Source organism: Equus asinus, chromosome 10 (genome assembly GCF_041296235.1).
Source record: "Equus asinus isolate D_3611 breed Donkey chromosome 10, EquAss-T2T_v2, whole genome shotgun sequence".
Taxonomy (NCBI): domain Eukaryota; kingdom Metazoa; phylum Chordata; class Mammalia; order Perissodactyla; family Equidae; genus Equus; species Equus asinus.
In genome coordinates this window covers 80,663,655-80,681,526 of record NC_091799.1, presented here as the reverse complement: position 1 = coordinate 80,681,526, position 17,872 = coordinate 80,663,655, and the positions used below count along the sequence as shown (strand labels likewise).

The 17,872-nt window shown below is 37.7% G+C and overlaps 1 protein-coding gene across 14 annotated transcripts in view; it reads left to right on the top strand.

The window, feature by feature from the left end:
- The window catches only part of SPEF2 (sperm flagellar 2), a 177,533-nt gene that overhangs the window by 53,352 nt on the left and 106,309 nt on the right, over positions 1–17,872 (top strand). For all 14 annotated transcript variants that reach the window (XR_011506509.1, XR_011506510.1, XM_014831226.3 and 11 more), the window contains one exon: positions 1,715–1,883. Coding sequence is in view for 12 of the 14 variants with exons in the window: in XM_014831226.3 (XP_014686712.3) it covers positions 1,715–1,883 (169 nt within the window). In the remaining 2 variants the exon portion in view is untranslated. The remainder of the gene's footprint in view (positions 1–1,714; positions 1,884–17,872) is intronic.

The following is a 17,872-nucleotide window of genomic DNA, read 5'->3' as shown; positions in this document are numbered from 1 at the left end:
ATTTCTCAGAGGCATAGACTAGTCTGCCTTTTATTACTCTATAAATCCTCTTCATCAAAATTAATATAGAGAATATGACTATACTAAACCATTTTTATTCTAATGAAAAAAATACATAAAATTTTAAAGTTCCAGAGGTATTGATATAGAACTTTTAAGGTGCTTTTGCTTTAAAATTTTAAGTGTCTTTTAGTTGCAACTGGATACAATAATTACGTATGTATGTTGATTTTATTAATTTTTACTATCAGTCAAAATAACTCATGTTAATCTCTCTATGTACTTTACTAAACAAGATATTATCAGTATATTTTTTTCTAAAGCACAGGGATATTTTTGGTATCAGTCTACTTACATGCACTGACTTTTTTTGACATTGCATCTTAACAAAATTCTTAATATTCAGATAATAGAATATTAATCCAGTAACTGCAACAGTAAGTTTTGGACAATAAATAAGTTGTTAATCATTTACTTCACCATAGAAGCCAATGCCATTTCAATAATTCTGATCTTAAAATATTTCTATGCCTGAGCTTATTAATGTCTAAACTTCCATATCTGTATAAAGTAACCTTTAGCGGTATAAATACTTTATTAATGGAAAGTATAATATGATTATATTTGAAGCTGTGTATTTAATTGAAATACGACTTTTTTATTGTGGCAAAACATACATAACATAAAATTTACCATTGTAACACTTTTAAATGTACAGTTCAGTGGCATTCAGTCCATTTACATTGTTGCGCAGCCATCGCCATCATCCATCTCCAGAACTTCCTCATCATCCCAAACTGAAATGCAGTACCCATTGAATAATAACTCTCCGTTCCCCTTCCTCCCAGCCCCTGGTGACCTCTGTTCTGCTTTCTGCCTCTATGAATTTGTCTGTTATAGGTACCTCATATCAGTGGATTCACGCAATATTTGTCCTTTTGTGTCTGGCTTACTTCATTTAGTAAAATGTCTTCAAGGTTCATCCATGTTGTAGCATATATCAGAATGAAATATGTGAAATACTGCTTTTTAAATTGAATTTCAAGCTCTAGTCCAACTATTTTTAGAGAAGTGCATCTGAATTATGTCAGGCTCTTTCCTTCCTTTGCACATTTTTTTCCTCTTGGAGCTGTTTTCCCATTACCCTGTCCTGATTACCGCCTAGTCATTCATCAGACTTAAGTAGAAAAAATACTGAAAAATAATTTTAAAGATTACCAAATGGGTAATGACAATAAGAGCACCATATGTTGGATTTTTCTGTTACAAATTATTTGCAAATACTTAAATCAAATGTCATCTTACATGGGCCTTGGAAGGTATTCAGTCTGTTTATTTTGCATAGGAGGACACTGATATTAGAGCATTTAAATGATTTCCTGAGATTGTTTGGCCATTTAATATCGCAGCTGGAAATCAAAGAACCTAAGTTTTATGATGGTGCTCATTATTTTTAGATATATTGTTCTTTTGGTGCACAGTCAGTAAGAAAGTTTGAAGAACCAGTAGGTTTAAGTAACATTCATTCATTCAAACCTACTAAGTTCCAGGCATTTTCCTAGCCACCAGGAATACTTGAATAGCAAGTGGAATCCCTGGCCTCAAACTGCAGACCCTGAGGACTGAGTAAGATAATAGAAAGACTAAGGTTTAAGATATATGTTTGACTAACCATTGATTCATCTCTACCTTTTGTTTTTCTTTTTTGCTGTAGTCTGATTCCGCATAAGTTGATGCATGATTGGAAGGAACTGTTTTTTAATGGAAAGCCCATATATGACCAAGCCTCTATTAAGCATCTATCAGCTAAGCCCTCTGTGGAACAACTTATAGAACTGGAGAAAAGAGACTTCCTAGACAGCAATGATTATGATGACTATAAGGTATATACTCATACAGAATAATTAGAGAGAATGCAGCATAATAAATGGTGATCTTTAACATTAATTTTGTGATATTATTTCACTCCATCCCTATTAATGAAAATGAACATTTTATGTTTGTGTTTCCCCTTGGTTTAATTTGCATTTATAGTACTAACTTTTAAATACTAATCTATTCATAATCTATTATCTGTTACTCTCAGTAATGTTAGAAGAGTGGTCTGAAAAAAATCAAGCATAGTACATTAGGCAGATAGATTTCAGAATTTTAAAATTATTTAAATTTATTCATTAGCAATTTTCTTTGTATGAGCTGTCTTCCTTTGCTTCAAAAACTCTTGTATTTCTCTAGTAATTTATCTAAAAAGCATATTATTTTTGGAGACAAATGGAAGAGGAGGAGGCCTGAGTTTTACGACTAGCATAGATTCAAAGAAAATTGTATTCAAAGATTAAAAAAAAAGTATTGGATGCCAACTATGCTTCTTTGAAGAGCTACTGAAAAGCCCTTGGAGTAAACAGAGCGAGGTCCCATTATTGGCACTGCCACCTTCCAGCTCTGAGACCTTAGGCACCCAGTTCCTTAAGTGCTAAAGGACTCGGTTTCCCAATCTATGAATTGGGGATAATAATCTACCTACTTATTTTGTTGTGAAATTTATTAAGATAATATGTATTAAACGCTTAGCCAAGTGCACTGCATGTTGGATGCAAATAATACATACTAATTTCTTCCCTTGCCACACTGCTCTCCCCACCCCACTTCATCTCACCTTTAAGAGGAAAGATGTAAAATTAATAGGTATTAGACAGAAGTTCTGGGTAGACAACAACAATGGAGTGAAGAATGAGGCTTTTTTATTATTAGAAATATTATTGAATGAGTTCCAGAAAGGTAGTAAGTACAACATGAAAAAAAGAGGAGGAAAGATGATTGGACCCAATCACTTGCTGTTATTTAGCAAATACTCAATAAATGTTGAAAGGATGCATGAACAAAATGAATGAATGACAATGAACAGGACACAGTGTAAAATAGCACTAATATGTAAACAGTGAAAGACGATAAGCTTATGATAAAAAGATAAGGAAAGAAAATGCGATTATGAGAAACTAAATGTGTACCGTATTTTAATTGGATGAATCGGTATCTGTATTACTAAAAGAATTATCATTTATTAAGGATTGACTAGAACCTTCTGGGATGTGCGTATTTACTTTGTATGGTTGTAGAATTTACTTTTACATTATACTTTTAGTTGTCCACCTAGAGTATAATGCTACATAATAAAATGCTCTACAGTATCAAAATATGTGAAGGTATTGCTTTCCATTGTAAATTAAAAGGCATTTTATTTGACAGATTTTGCTGATTCATGGGATATTTATTTCTAAATTATTTCTTAAACAGCTCTGTCTATGCTTGTTGCTCTCCTAAATCAGAAGATCTGGTAGTCTGCAGCTTAGCAAAGATTTGTCTTATAACTTTTTTTCTTGTTTGAGAAATCATTACCACAGGAACATGTTTGTCTTACCCACATCCTGAAGCAGCTGGTATGTTTCTTTTGCAGGAAACTGTAAAATTTTGTTAGGAGTATGTGAAGGCCTGGCAATGTAGTTCATTTTGTTTATAGCCTTCGCTGTTTCCCTAGAAATGAAAATTACCTTAGGATTTCTGATATGTGTTTATATGCTCTGTTCCTTTTGACTACATGATGTAAAATATACCATAAACAGGTGTTAGGATATACTGTAAACTATCCTGTTATCACTTCCTATTATTAGAGCTTTTGTCTCTTCAAGTACTTGTTAAATGTTGCTGCATGCAAGTAAAAAATGAATGTTTCAACTTGTAAAATATGTTATCTGGCTTAAATAGTCTTTTGTAAGAGGCCGAAGATCCATACATCCTGGCTTAGCTAAAGGGAACAGTTGTCCACATTTATCAGTGCTAAATTTGCTCAGGATTTTTAATCCTTCAAGTAAATGCATAATTTAGAAATTAATATTCAAAAGGTTTATATTCTTAGCATACTTTATTAATGCCCATACCTGCCATCCTTGAAGAACAGATACCACTCTGTTTTGAACCCATACTTTTAAAGCTCTGTTAGAATAAGCTATTATGTTTAAAATTTTTAAGTATTACACCTAGAAATTGGCATAAAAACAAAATTTTTCTCATGTATATGTCATATATAGCGGCCAAAATTTGACTCTTATTTCTTAACATTATCTCCTAAATCATCATGCTCTATTTATAGAAAGGCTGCATGTGAGAGAGCTGTAGTCCTGGAATGGTGTGGCCTGAAATATCATTTATCTGTCCTAAGAAGGAGACAGGAGCAGCAGCATGGGGCGGTCAGACTCCACTGGGATTGCCAGGCAACTGCCACAGGATAACAATGAGTTATTTAGTGGAGAGTGGTGAGGACCCCTGAACACCCTATGGATCATGAGCAGCAGGCTAAGCCAGCAGCCCAGCTAATCTAGCTCAACTGGCAGCACTGCCCCCACCCAGAAGCCAGTAGTTCTCAAACGTGCAATGGATTCCTCCTGGTAAACCCCAAACTCCGTCAAATGCACGTCCTTTATATGGTGCTTACTGAATGACTCACAATTCCAGAGTATTCCATTTATATTTAAGCTGCTTATTAGCAGTTACCTACTGACTGAGTTTGAGAGTTACTAAAATTTAGTATTTATAAACTAAAATTAGCTCGTGGCCGTGGTTTCCTGCAGGCACAGATTTTTCTGAGAAGTCCTGCCACAAAGCATGTGGTGCTTTGCAGGGCTCTACTGTGCATGCCAACAAACAAGTTGTAGTTGGAATTTGTACAACTTGGAGGAAGGATGTTTTGTGTCCAGCACATCATCCATATTGTCTTAAGCTGGTCATAGTTTTTAATTGCTGCTATTTTTGTTTTTCGTGAAAAATTACTCCCTAAGTTGAGTTTGCTGTGGTTGTTGGGTTAGCCCTACAGTGTGTGTTATAATGCACATTTTGTTCAACAGAACTTTTGGCTTATGATTTTCTACTACCTACGCTTTAAGACATATTTGTATATGTTATTGTTTAGCATTCATACTTCTCTTACGACCCATTCCCAGCTTTGTTTATACAATGACATTTATTATCTCTAGATCTTTTTCTGCTGGAGAATAGGAATGTGAGAATAAACGGGCCATGGGGTTGTCTTCCTGTGTAAGTCTCATCTGGCCTATTTGACCCAAAGGCTCCAGACACTATTTTCTTCTAACTCTCCAACTCTAGCCTTTGGTGTTGATCCAGTGATTTTCTAGACTTGCCTTCTGACCGTGGACACTCCAGCTTAGCTCTTGCCCTGCTCCCTGGCTTCCAAGTGAATGACCTAATCTTCATAGCTTATTATTTAATCAGATTTCTTCTAAGCCGAATATCCCCTTGAAGGCTGTATCACTCAAGTAACATCACTGGATAAGTGATCCAAGCCCAGCGATAGATTTTTGTCAATGAGCGTTAAGATCATGTGAATAGATCATTGATTTTTGTTTAATTTAAAAGATATACGTTGTATTAGTCAGCTCAGGCCCACATAAGAAAATACTGCAGACTGGATGGCTTAGAAAATAGGAATTTATTTTTCACAGTTTTGGGAAATCCAAGATCAAGGTGCCAGCCCATTTGGTTCCCTGGTGAGGACTCTCTTCCTGACTTGCAGACAACCACCTTCTTGCTGTGTCCTCACGTGGGTGAGGGAGGGAGAGAGAGAAACAGAGAGAGAGAGAGAGAACTCTGGTCTTTCTTCTTCTTAAAAGGCTATTAATCCCATCATGGGAGGCCCCACCCTTATAACCACATCTAAACCTAGTTACTTCCCCAAAGCCCCACCTCCAAATACCATCACGGTGAGGGTTAGGGCCTCAACATATGAATTTTGGAGGGACGCAGTTCAGTCCATAACATACATGTTTGTTCAGGACATAAAATGTCTCAAAGTGCAAACTTACTAGTCAAATGTAGGAACCTTTCATTTCAAGTGAAATTGCTTGTTTCTTGGCCTCTCTTTTCCCCTCCTGAGAAGGAAGTCTTAATGCCTTACCTTTTAATTTTGAAGATATGATGTTTTATCTTTTATTTTCAGATGTGCAGTAATATAGCTGACTTTTGTGAGCAGTTGCTTACTTACATCTTGGAGTTGAGATATTCTGTCGGGCCATTCTTTAAAAATTCTGCCTGCCATTGTACCCGTTGCCTTACTTTATCACTCCTTTGGATTAAGACATCAGGGGCATCTGCTAAAATGCAAACATTTCCCAAGATAGGTAACAAGAATCATGATCAGCCTCCAAAATAAGAGCTAGGAAAGAAGTTTGGTACTGAAAGGAATATTCCCACTAGCATTCTTACTTAGTTTTTGTGTTACCCATTTCATAGCTGCAACTTCTGCTCCCCACTTACTCAGTTTTGCCTCCAACTCCCTAAATTCTTCCTTTACTAGTAAGGCGATCTGTCTGGCTTTTTAAGGCTAGATCTCATTGTGTGGCTCTGTCTTAGTGAGGTCACCTGTATGCCCTAGAATACTGACTCATGACCAAGCATAGTAATGCTAACTTACAAAGAAGAATATCAATGTATTAGTTTTCAAAGGGAGCATGGTTGCCCTGGGCCTGTGGTTGCCAAGAAACAAGGTTATCTTCTAACTGTTGTAGGCCAAGGATTTCAGAGGACTGGAGTGGGTTTGGCAGAAGTCTGAGACTTGTGTCTATGGAGTAGAAGGCATGGAAGGGGTGCTTGTGTCATGAGAAAGGTGTTTGGCTTCAAATTACTAGAACTGGAAACAAGCTGAGTTAGTTAGAGAACCAGGGTAGGAATAGATGAATTCAGGTATCAGGTTCAAGGTATTAAACCAGAATTGAGAAATGTTTCACAAAGTCAAAGAATTGGCACCCAGATAGAAGTGGAATGGAATGAAGAGTCAGAAGAACATAGCCAAAGAGAAGAGTCCTGGATGGCATGAATAAGACTCAAGTGAATGGCCACCACTCATTTTTATTTGTTCTTGATCACATAGATTAAGACATTCCTCTTCCAGGCTTCCTCCCATCTGGGGCAAGGCAAGATAAAAGATGGTCAAGGCTTCCCTGGGGTTCCTACACTGAGTTTCTGATTCATCCTCTACTTACTTTGACAGCTACAGGAGCCAGTTTCTATCGATCAAGTCCAGATTATCATCAAGCAATTGCTCAGACTTCCCACCTCGTGTTTTAGAGCAGGCTATGAGGATCTAAACTCTAAAGCTATGTCTTGGCAGATAAACATAACAAGAACACAATGGGTTGATAATTTCAAGAAACTTGAATGGATCCAAGAAAGTCTGGATTCTGATGTGGGGCAGATATTTTAGGCTGAGAACCAGAAACTCTCCCACCTGAAAGACCCCTCTACCCCACCTCTCTTTTACAGTGCCTGTCAGCCATATTCTTTGGTACACTGGACCTATAGTCATCTTCCATACATTGGTCAGTGCCACCTCTAAGCTTTTTGTGGGTGGTCTGTACCTCTTTGAGGAATCAACCTTAGCAGTGAAACAAACAAAGAGATAGCAACGGTCATTACTATGAGAGAGGGTATTCTGTGTGGAAAACTTCTATGTGAATTGTGCAGTGACAAGATAGGTAGAGCAAGTCATAGTGTCTGTATTTTGTGACCTCGGAGAAATTCCAACCACCTCTGTCCATCTGACTGTCCCTGGCTAAGCAATGGCAGCAGATAGGTGAATTTGGATGTAGAAGCTTCTGGAAAAGTTCTTTCAGCAGCAAGACCATAGAAATTAGTATGGAAGTGATCTTGAGGGAAACAACCACCTCCCTGGTGAACAAAGCATAGTTTGAGCAACTAAGGAATGAAGTTTACTGATTTTATAGGGTGGCCACCACCACAACAATTGTTTGGTGGCCCTGGCACAGGGAGAGATCTGATATAAATTCCAGTGTGATCCTGTCCCAAGGACATTTGGTGATCAGAAGAAATGCAGCAGCCTTAGAATCTTAATTTGTTTTAGACCCAGACAATTAAGCCTTGAAAAGCATTGGGCTAGCCAAACAGCTGCTGTAATTTCCAGTGCACCTATGTTCAATGCCTCGGGAGGGCCATAGTGGCTTGTCAGGGCAGAGAATAGAACCAAGAATAGAATCCTGTTGTTTTGGAGTGAATAAGCTACTCCTCCACTCATCTCCTCAGTGAGTCACTTTGAGCGTTTCTAGAATCAGAGTGCTAAGCACAAGCCCCTGCTCTTTGGTTGCATCTGATTTGTCACTGAATTTCAGTAGCACTGAAGTGTAAGTTTTCAGGACAGAGGATCTTTCAGAGTGCCTTAGTCTCAGTTGCCTCTGGTAATCAAACCTCCCAGACAGAGTATCAGCCCGGTGCTTCTGGCTGCCTGATATGTAAGTAATTGGTAGCTCAAAGTTTTGGGGGAAAAAGCCTGCCACTGCTTGCTAGTGGTGAGTTTTTTGAGCTTCTGGACTTGTTACAAGCTAGAGTGATTGGATTGCACAGTGAGGTGCCAGGCTCTCTGAAGTGTGGGCCTACAGGCTTTGACAGTGATCTTCGTCACACACTGGGTGATTGACCGTGGCCAATTTGAATTTCCCTCCCAAAATAAGCATGAGGTAGATAGGATCTGTTGCCCTGGATCTGCTTTTGTGAAAGGCTAGTATTAAACATTTCTGTCTCTATAATATTGGATCAGGGCAGATTGGGGAAGGCTCCTGCTGGGACAAAAGTGTTCAGATTTCTGAGTGAAAGCCATTATTGGATTAGGACCAATTCTTCAGATTTTCCGACAAGCCGGAATTAACCATGGGATGGATAGACAGACAGGCTTTGGCTATTCACAAATCCACTTCTAGCTGGAACAGTTTTCAGCTCAGCATAGCAAGTAAAGTAGAGCTAACCTCTCCCTCTGCCTCACTCCCATGCATTTCCTGGCAGTGGTTATGGTGTGGCCCAGACTGAGCACTCTAGCACAGAGGGGCGTGGAGGCATAACTTTTCTCTGGAGGTGCACCTTCCCTGCCAGTGTCAGAGAGAGGTGTATGTTCCCATGCCCCTGGCTTCTCTGGAAGCTGAAGGCCAGACTGTCTGGCAGGAAGGTATGGCCAGGTAGCTAACTGTACTCTGACCTGGCTGGAGGTGAAGTGACTTAGACAGTCTGCCAAGCTCACTCAGCAGGACATGTTAGTCTTTTCGAGTTGTTCTGAGACCTTGAAGCTGGGCCCCGACACGGAGCCCATTCTACGACAGCTTCTGGGTGAGAAGTCAGAATTCAGTTGCACTTCAGCTACCTGCTGTCTCCTCTCTCCCTCCTTGTCAAAGGCAGTATGTGGCAGTGTCAGTCTTTCTACTGGAACCTGGCTATCAAGCAGGTCCCATACAGTGGTCAAGAAACCCTGTAAGGGCTGCCAGGTTACATGAGCTGAACTCCCCATCAAGCAGGAAATCCAACCACCGTTTCTGCTACTCCTGAGAATCCTAGGTGGTTGTCAGGGATTTTAAAATATGAATGACAAGTTTAGACAGTTCCTCCAGATTGCCTCAGGGTTTTTGGGTGGTTGGAAGAGAGAAAGTCTGGGAAGGGAAGGCAAAGATTAGAGGCTCTGAAAGCTATAAAGTTTTACCTTAGTACTTCCTTGTGGAGTAGGGCTTTCTTCTGAGTGTCAAATTCCCAAGCACAGAAACTGGAATATAGCCACTAGACTTTCCAAGTTGCCATAGTAATAGATGTGCTTCTGTAATATCTGATTCCCTCTGGTAGGAGACAAGACAGACCCAAACAGAAGGTCAGCCAGGAGAGCTGATGCCAGGGGTTGAATTCTTAGAGCTGGAACTAAGATGGTCAAGATAATTTAACTGAAGTGGCCAGAACAGAAAGAGGCAGAGATGGGCTAAAGCCAAGTCCTTTGAGTAGGCCAGTGATCAAAGCTGAGATTGAGTGAGAACCGAAAGAGAAAATGAAAACAAAGCCAGCAGGTTGGAAATTAGGCAGAACTGGAACAGAACAGGACTCAGATTAAAGGCTTGGAAGCAAAGGGATGAGGCTCTAGGCAATTGCCACAAACAGAGCTGGAATGTCTTCAGCTTATTTTTATTATCTGCCAGTCATATGGCACATGGTTGGGTCAACCTAGTTTAGAAGACTAAGGGAAAATATCCAGTTAGGAATATGAAATTAACCAGGTCACCAACAGCCAGCCATGGAGGAGATCTTACCTACCCATTCACACAGGCTGCTCTTGGCCTCTCCAGGACCCTGTTAAATCTCTGGCAGAGCTTCTTCCAAGGTCGCAAATTTAGAAATTGTTTATAATTTATTACATTTTAACTGAGATTCTTTTGCCGCCATGTAAAAGAATGCCTTGATTCAATGGAGAAGCTCTCTCAAAATCATACTATAGGTTGTTACTTCTAGAAATGCTTCCAGGGGCCGGCCCGGTGGCGCAGCGGTCAAGTTCGCACGTTCCGCTTCTCGGCGGCCCGGAGTTCGCTGGTTCGGACCCCAGGTGCGGACATGGCACTGCTTGGCAGCCATGCTGTGGTAGGCGTCCCACGTATAAACTAGAGGAAGATGGGCACGGATGTTAGCTCAGAGCCAGGCTTCCTCAGCAAAAAGAGGAGGACTGGCAGTAGTTAGCTAAGGGCTAATCTTCCTCCAAAAACAAACAAACAAAAAAAATAGAAATGCTTCCAGGATTAGCTAATTTCATACACAGTGTGTAGATTCGTGAAACTTCTGCCTGTGAGAATGACCCTTTCTGATCTTGTGCCTAACTTTTGAATTAGGTTGTGTCTGTCTGTCTGATTTGGGTATCTAAGTCATCTTTGTATTTAGTCAAAATTACTAAAATTTAATATCCATGTATTCACTAATTTATTTAGTTCACATATATTGAGCCTATACTGCTGATTGATTGATTCATTAATTCAATCAATAAATGTTGAGTGCGTACTATGTGCCAGCACTGTTCTATATATTGAGGGTATAAAGTTGATTAAGATAAAGATCCTTCCCTCCTGGTACTCACAGTTTAGTGGGGATGAGAGAAAACCCGTTCCTGAGCATAAGCGTGGGTAAGCACAGGAGGTTATGGGAGCATGTTGGAAGGGATGCGTTTCAGCTGAGTTGTGAAGTATGCATTGACGACAGTTGGTTTAAAAGTATTAACTCAAAACTGACCTGACCCTATGAACTGTGAGCTTATACTTATAGTCTCCCTATCTTTGTATTTTCTCCATGACCTCATTTAATTTCAAGCATGTAGACCAAACTAAGCTCAGGAAGTATGTTTTACCAAGAGTCACCTGCCTCATCAGAATTTTTCAGTAACTGATGAAGATATCAATCTTAGGTATGACTAAAAGACTTTAAGAGGAAATATATGGATTGCCCAATGAATTAGAATATTATAAATGGGCAATTGAATTGTGCCTGGTTAAGACATAATTTTCTTCCCAAGGTGTTTGGGCTAAAGTTTACAAATTACCTCACCTCCCACTCGCTAAAACTTTTCCTTTGGATACAATTTGACCATGAGTTGAAGAGTTGTAACTATTGGTCTATTTTTCAATAGGCCTGAAATTTTATTGTATTTTGAATAATCATAATTGATAGATTATTTGATAAGAATTTTTATGGATTTACCTTATGAAAAAAATTAAAAACAGTAATTGTATAAAAAATTATTTTCAAAGGTACCATAAAATAAGCAACCCATAACTAAGATCTAAAAACAATCATACAAACAAGATCTAAAAATGTGAGTGCGCTGGATCTTTAAATTACCACCAATTAGGAGAAATTACACTGAGAATTGTATCATTATTTTTAAGGTATGCTTTGATAAATACCTACTATGTAAGTCTCTCGGTTGATTCACTGTTAACACAAGTTAAGGGCTTACACTTCCTATTTGTGATATCTGACAGATAAGTCCAAAATGGTACTTAAAGACGTGAAATCAGAACTGAGAGTTCCTGGTGTCTTGTCCAATAAAATAGCCTTTATTTTTTGTTTTTCAAACAATGGATTGAGACTAGATTATGAAATTAATTTATGGGTCACAATCATAATTTATTTTAAAAATGGGAAACACAACAAAATAAGATAAATACAATATACTGCAATGCAGTGCAATAGAAAATAAAGCACATCACCAGTACTAAGGATAAGAATGTCATGAATTCTTTTTCTGTTTTGTATATACCTGTACACAAATACTAACAATGTAAAATATATTTCTGATAGAGAGTCCTGGTCAAAAACCTTTGAAATCCTCTGTCTTAGAAGATGCAGTACAAGTGGTATTTGTGCTCCAAGACAAGCTGGGCAGATCGAGAAGTGTTCACAGGGTTCAGACCAATAAAGAATGGAGAAATTTGGTGAAGTGGTTGACTTGGAAGCCTTGAATAGCTAAAAAAAGTCCATCATGATGAACATAAATATAATGTCCCCTGGCATTTGAGGATCAGTAATGGCTTACAATAACCCCTGAAGCTGCTACTACAAGCCTTAGTTGTACTCCAGATATCACAGATTGTCATCCATTGCTCCCTTCCTTCAGAGTAGCTTGCCAAAAGAAAGCCAGCCTTAGTGGATACAGATTTAAGCAGCTTGAATGTCTTGGTAAGGTGGAGTTGTGGTGCATCAGCTATCGCGTAAGCCTCATTTTTTGGAGTTACTATCTGTGCTGTTTCTTGAAGTTAGTTTATTGGAAGCTTCCACCCGAAGTCCGTTGGCCACTGTACCAAGATAATCTGTCTGTTATTGGTTTAATCATATATAAGTTATAGGTAAAAAGATTACATTTCAGGGAAACCCAAGGAAACTAGCAGGTGCCAAAAACAGTGTTAAGTTTTGTATCCCTTAGGAAGTTCTTTCTCTCTCTTAAAGGAAAGGCATTTGTCTTGTCTTTCTGGAGGCATCAGTAATATTGTGAGACACTTAGAGCCTACCAAACTGCAAATATCTAAGGCACTTCAGGTCATTCAGATGTTGGTAAGTTGTAGAGATTATGGAGATAAACACTGGATTGTGTATACTTTCAGACTAGGACCACCACCCTGCAAAAATCACATTTGAAGGTCACTACTAAATACCATTGGCATAACCCAGTGTTATTTGTTTGTTGAATGTTGTGCTAGTGGCACTGAGATTATATGGACTGTTGAATATCTCCTAAGGCTGATTCTGTTTATCCAAGTTGAGAAAGTGAACCCCTTCTTTAAAAGACTAGATGAGGAAGCTCCATTCTCAACTTGGACCTTCAGAAATGGCAAGAAATGAGAATGAGGTACATTTGCTTTGGTCCAAGGACACATGTGCAGAGAAATAAACAGAATTTGTTGAGAAAAACATGAAGCTCCACCAGCAGCATCGTCCGACCACCTGGGCAATGTTCCATTCCAGGAGGGAATCTAGTTAACTGAACATGGAAGATCCTGGGCTTGCCCTTGAAGTGTGCACTTCAGCCCACATTCAAGCACGTTGTTCCTTAGCAGATGCTGTCTGTAAATGCTCATGACGCTTTTAGCCATGGTTAATAATAAGGGTACTGAGGATACTGATACATTGGGCCATAGGAAACAAAAAAGATATGACAGACTGTGAGTAAGCAGGATCAGAAGTCTAGATAAACATGAGGTACTTGCAACACAATATAGAGAACCATGTGAGTGTATTGGACCCAGGCTGGAAAGTGGAGTGTTAAGTCCATGTAATCTGTGAAGATAGGAAGAATAGGTGGATACTATGGTCACAGGGATTCAGCATTCAGTTTCTGGAAAGGTCAATATAGATAAGTTAGTAAAAATAGTACTAGTGAACAGATTGTGACTTTTGACCAAGGGCAGAGGCTGTTTACTCTTGTAATTTCGTGATCTCTGTGTAGGTAAACAAGAATTCATAGGGACAGGTGGACCCCTAGGTGTTGGTGGATCTTGAGTCTTGCACTTATACTTTCTCAAGAATGCATTCTGATGGTATTTATGCAGTCACAATAAAAATATTAATATTAAAATAAAGACATCTTAATAGTTATTCATTATATATGCGTGACAGTTTACATTAAGTTCTAGTATCATGCAGCTCATCTACACAGAAAAGGTGTCTTATTAAAGCAAAAGTTTGTACCAAGTGATGTTTACCTGATGTTGCCCACTTTCAGCATCAGAGTCTTGAAACTAATATGTCTATTTATAACAATACCTGAAGAAGTAAGAATTATATATTCCATCATACAGGTTTTTACATAATATAATTTTGTTATGTAATTAGCATAATTATATATAACAAACCATATAAAACAGCGGCCTGGTAAAAAATTCTGGGTCCTCTTCACTAATGAACTAGTAAAATCTCTTTAGCTCATTGTAGTTAAAATAAGAGTCTTCATTCTAGTCTGAATTTCCCTCTTTTCCAGTTCTTCTGACCTCCTTTTCACTCATCATATTCTTGTTCCAACCTGTCTGAGATGTTTACCTTGACTTACCCTTTATCCTTGGTATTTACTTAGGAATTTCATCAACTGTAGTTTTCGGGTGCTTCTACAAAATGTGTTCCACCAAATCCTTGATCTGCTTACCTCTCTAGGTCAGGCATCAGTCTTTACCTAACCTAAGCATTCAGTTCTCTTCACAGTTAACATTCTATCCCATTGTGTTTGGCCACATTCTACAACTAATTCAGTGGTGAAAGAGGGCTTTATTCTGACCCCTTTGTGAGGAAGCATGCCTTTCTGATTGAGGTACAAGCTGAATGCGGTTTCTCCCATTGGGCAGAAATGTGGATGCTATCACCCCTCCTGTGTGGCACAATATGTGCCTCCAGCAGCAGCCTGAGAACTTCTCAGCTAAGCATTTAAAGTCAGCAGTCACCTAGTTTACTCACACAAGCATTTCACTCAATCGTTACAACAACCCTGTGAGATAGATGTTATTATCATGTGAAGATGAGAGAACTGATGAGTACAAAGCAAGCAAGTAGCAGAACCATTGTGGGAACCCAGGTCATCTGATTTAAGTCTCAGACTGTTTCCTTTAGAATGAATTAAATGACTGCATGGCGCAAAAACATTAGGACATTGTAAACTGTCCGCTTAACGTTGGCCTTGGACTTATAGCCTTTTTTATTTTAAAATGACAATTTCTCTGGTTTATGTCTTTTATTTGGTTAGTTTCTGATTGGTCACATTACATAAAATAATGATCATTTGTCTAATTAGAAGTATAAACAATCCCAATGAATGAAACTAGAGCCAAGTAACCAGTTATGAAGTAATCAACAATTATGCAAATCCATTCACTATTTACCTAATTTTAAACAATGCATATAATTATTATGCACAGAACTGTTAGAAAAACCAAAGGAATTAACTAAAACGAAATAAATTTTACAAATAAAGAGTAGTTTGTATAGAAGTGACGGTCAAATATCATTATATATACATATTAATATTCCACCAATTTTAAAGAAAAACCTATTATAAATACTTCACATTTTTTGTTTGTTTATTGTTGCAAAAGGTATATCCTTATCTCTGGTGGTGTCATATCGAAAATTCTGGTACAAAACCAGACAAGCCATCTACAGCACTAATCAAATTTGACAGCTTAAGTTCTGAGCAAGCATTTTTTGTCAGATATTTGATGTGAAAATATTGAAAAGGAAATGCAAGAACATAGGAATATATTTATTTATATATGATGTATGTCAATATTTATGCTGTCATATAGAATATATATCAATATAAATATATTTTATATATATAAATGTCTTGACGTATAGTCAAGACAAAGACATATACCTTCCTCCTTTAAAAAAAAGAAAATCTGACTTGAGTCAATACAGGTAGTTCAGACTAGCAGAAGTAGGCCAGTGTTTCTTAAAGAAATATAACGTACTGTGTCTTTCGTTTTTGTTCCCTCTTTGGTTTTCTTGAGAACCTATGCTGTTAGGGGAGCTCATATTTTTTTCCTTGAAAGGATATTGCTCATGTTTTCCTATCCCAATTATTTGGACTAAGAAGACTAATTTAAGATGATTGGGAGAAAGTTTATTGGGGACAAATGATATGATAGAGGAAATGCTTTAATAAATAGAACTGATCGTCTTTGATAAGATTTGGGGAAGATTTACATGGTTTTTAAAAATCTGATATATCTTGGAATTTGTCATTTTCTGCACCACTGAAACAAAACACCTGGGTTTTTTGAAGTTTGAATAGTGTGATAAATAGATTATATGTACTAATTCCAAATAATCTTAAAATATGTCATAAATGACATGTATTTCTACTCTGTTTCTGGTAGACTGTGGATGGAATATCTGTACAATGAAATTGTCACCTCCCCATGTCACTAAGTTTGTTTTCTATGCACTAAAGATAATATTTGAAAATCTTCAAGTGGCCTCAGACAAATACCATCTTACCTAATTTTTCAGTCAGCGATTTGTGTATAAATTAAATCATAATTCTTATCTGTTTTGTGTTTTATTTTTATGACAGTGATATTATAGCAACTTTAGACACTTTAGAAAATATGATAAAGCAATGTAATAATTTACTCTCCCTCCAGTATCAAATGAGGAGTATGAGTAATCTTTCTCTCTGTATTAGGCAAAATATGAGGCATCATTGTTTTATTTGGATATCTTTATTACTATGAATTTGAACATTTCTTCAAAAACTCATTGGCCATTTTATCCTATTCTGAGAATTTCTTGTTCATATCTTTTGTGCCTTCTTTTTTTCTGTTAGGATATTTTCTCTCTCTCTTTTTTTTTTCTGAGGAAGATTAGCCCTGAGATAACATCTGTTGCCAATGTTCATCTTTTTCTGCTTCAGGGAGATTAGCCCTGAGGTAACATCCATGCCAGTCTTCCTCTATTTTTTATATGTGAGTCACTGTGACAACACGGCTGATGAGTGGTGTAGGTCCGTGCTCAGGATCCAAACCCACAAACCCAGACCACCAAAGCAGAGCATGTGAAACTTAACCAATGCACCACAGGGCCGGCCCCAGGATATTGTCCTTTTTCATGTTATTACTTACAACTTTTTTTTTTTTTTTTTTTAAAGATTTTATTTTTTCCTTTTTCTCCCCAAAGCCCCCCCGGTACATAGTTGTGTATTCTTCGTTGTGGGTTCTTCTAGTTGTGGCATGTGGGACGCTGCCTCAGCGTAGTCCGATGAGCAGTGCCATGTCCGCGCCCAGGATTCGAACTAACGAAACACTGGGCCGCCTGCAGCGGAGCGCGCGAACTTAACCACTCGGCCACGGGGCCAGCCCCTACTTACAACTTTTTATATACTAAGACTCTTAAACCTTTGTTAAATGTATATGTTGCAAACATTTTCCCTTTATTCTTTATTTTTAAATTGTGTGTGTGTTTGGGGATAGGCAGAATATTTTATTTTTTGTATAATCAAATTTATCAGCCTTTTCCTTTGTGGCCTTCATGCTTAAAAAGACCGTCCTGGAACATATAAGTGTTCATTCAGATTTTGGTGCCTTCAGGATTTGATTACTTGGTTACATCTTTCATTCTTCTGGAATTTATTTTCATGAAAAGTATAAGGATATCTAACTTTTTTTTTTGGATATATGGCCAGTTATTCTAATACCTGTTGTAAAATAATCTGTTCTTTCTCTGCTAATGTAAAATATAGACTTTATTAGGTATTAAATTCTTACATATACTTAGATCTGCTTCTAGAATTTATATTTTTGTCCACTGAATATTCTGTTTCTTAAACTCATTCTTTTTGTTACTGTATTCTTTATAAGTGCTTTAATATCTGGTAAGGCAACCCTCCCTTATTACTTTCCTTTTTAAGTTTTTTAAATAAATATTTTTATCTATTATATTTATTCTTCTGCTTCTGTTTTAGAATCATTTGTCTTATCATCCTACAGGGAAAAAAATTGATACTAGCACTTTTGTTGTCACT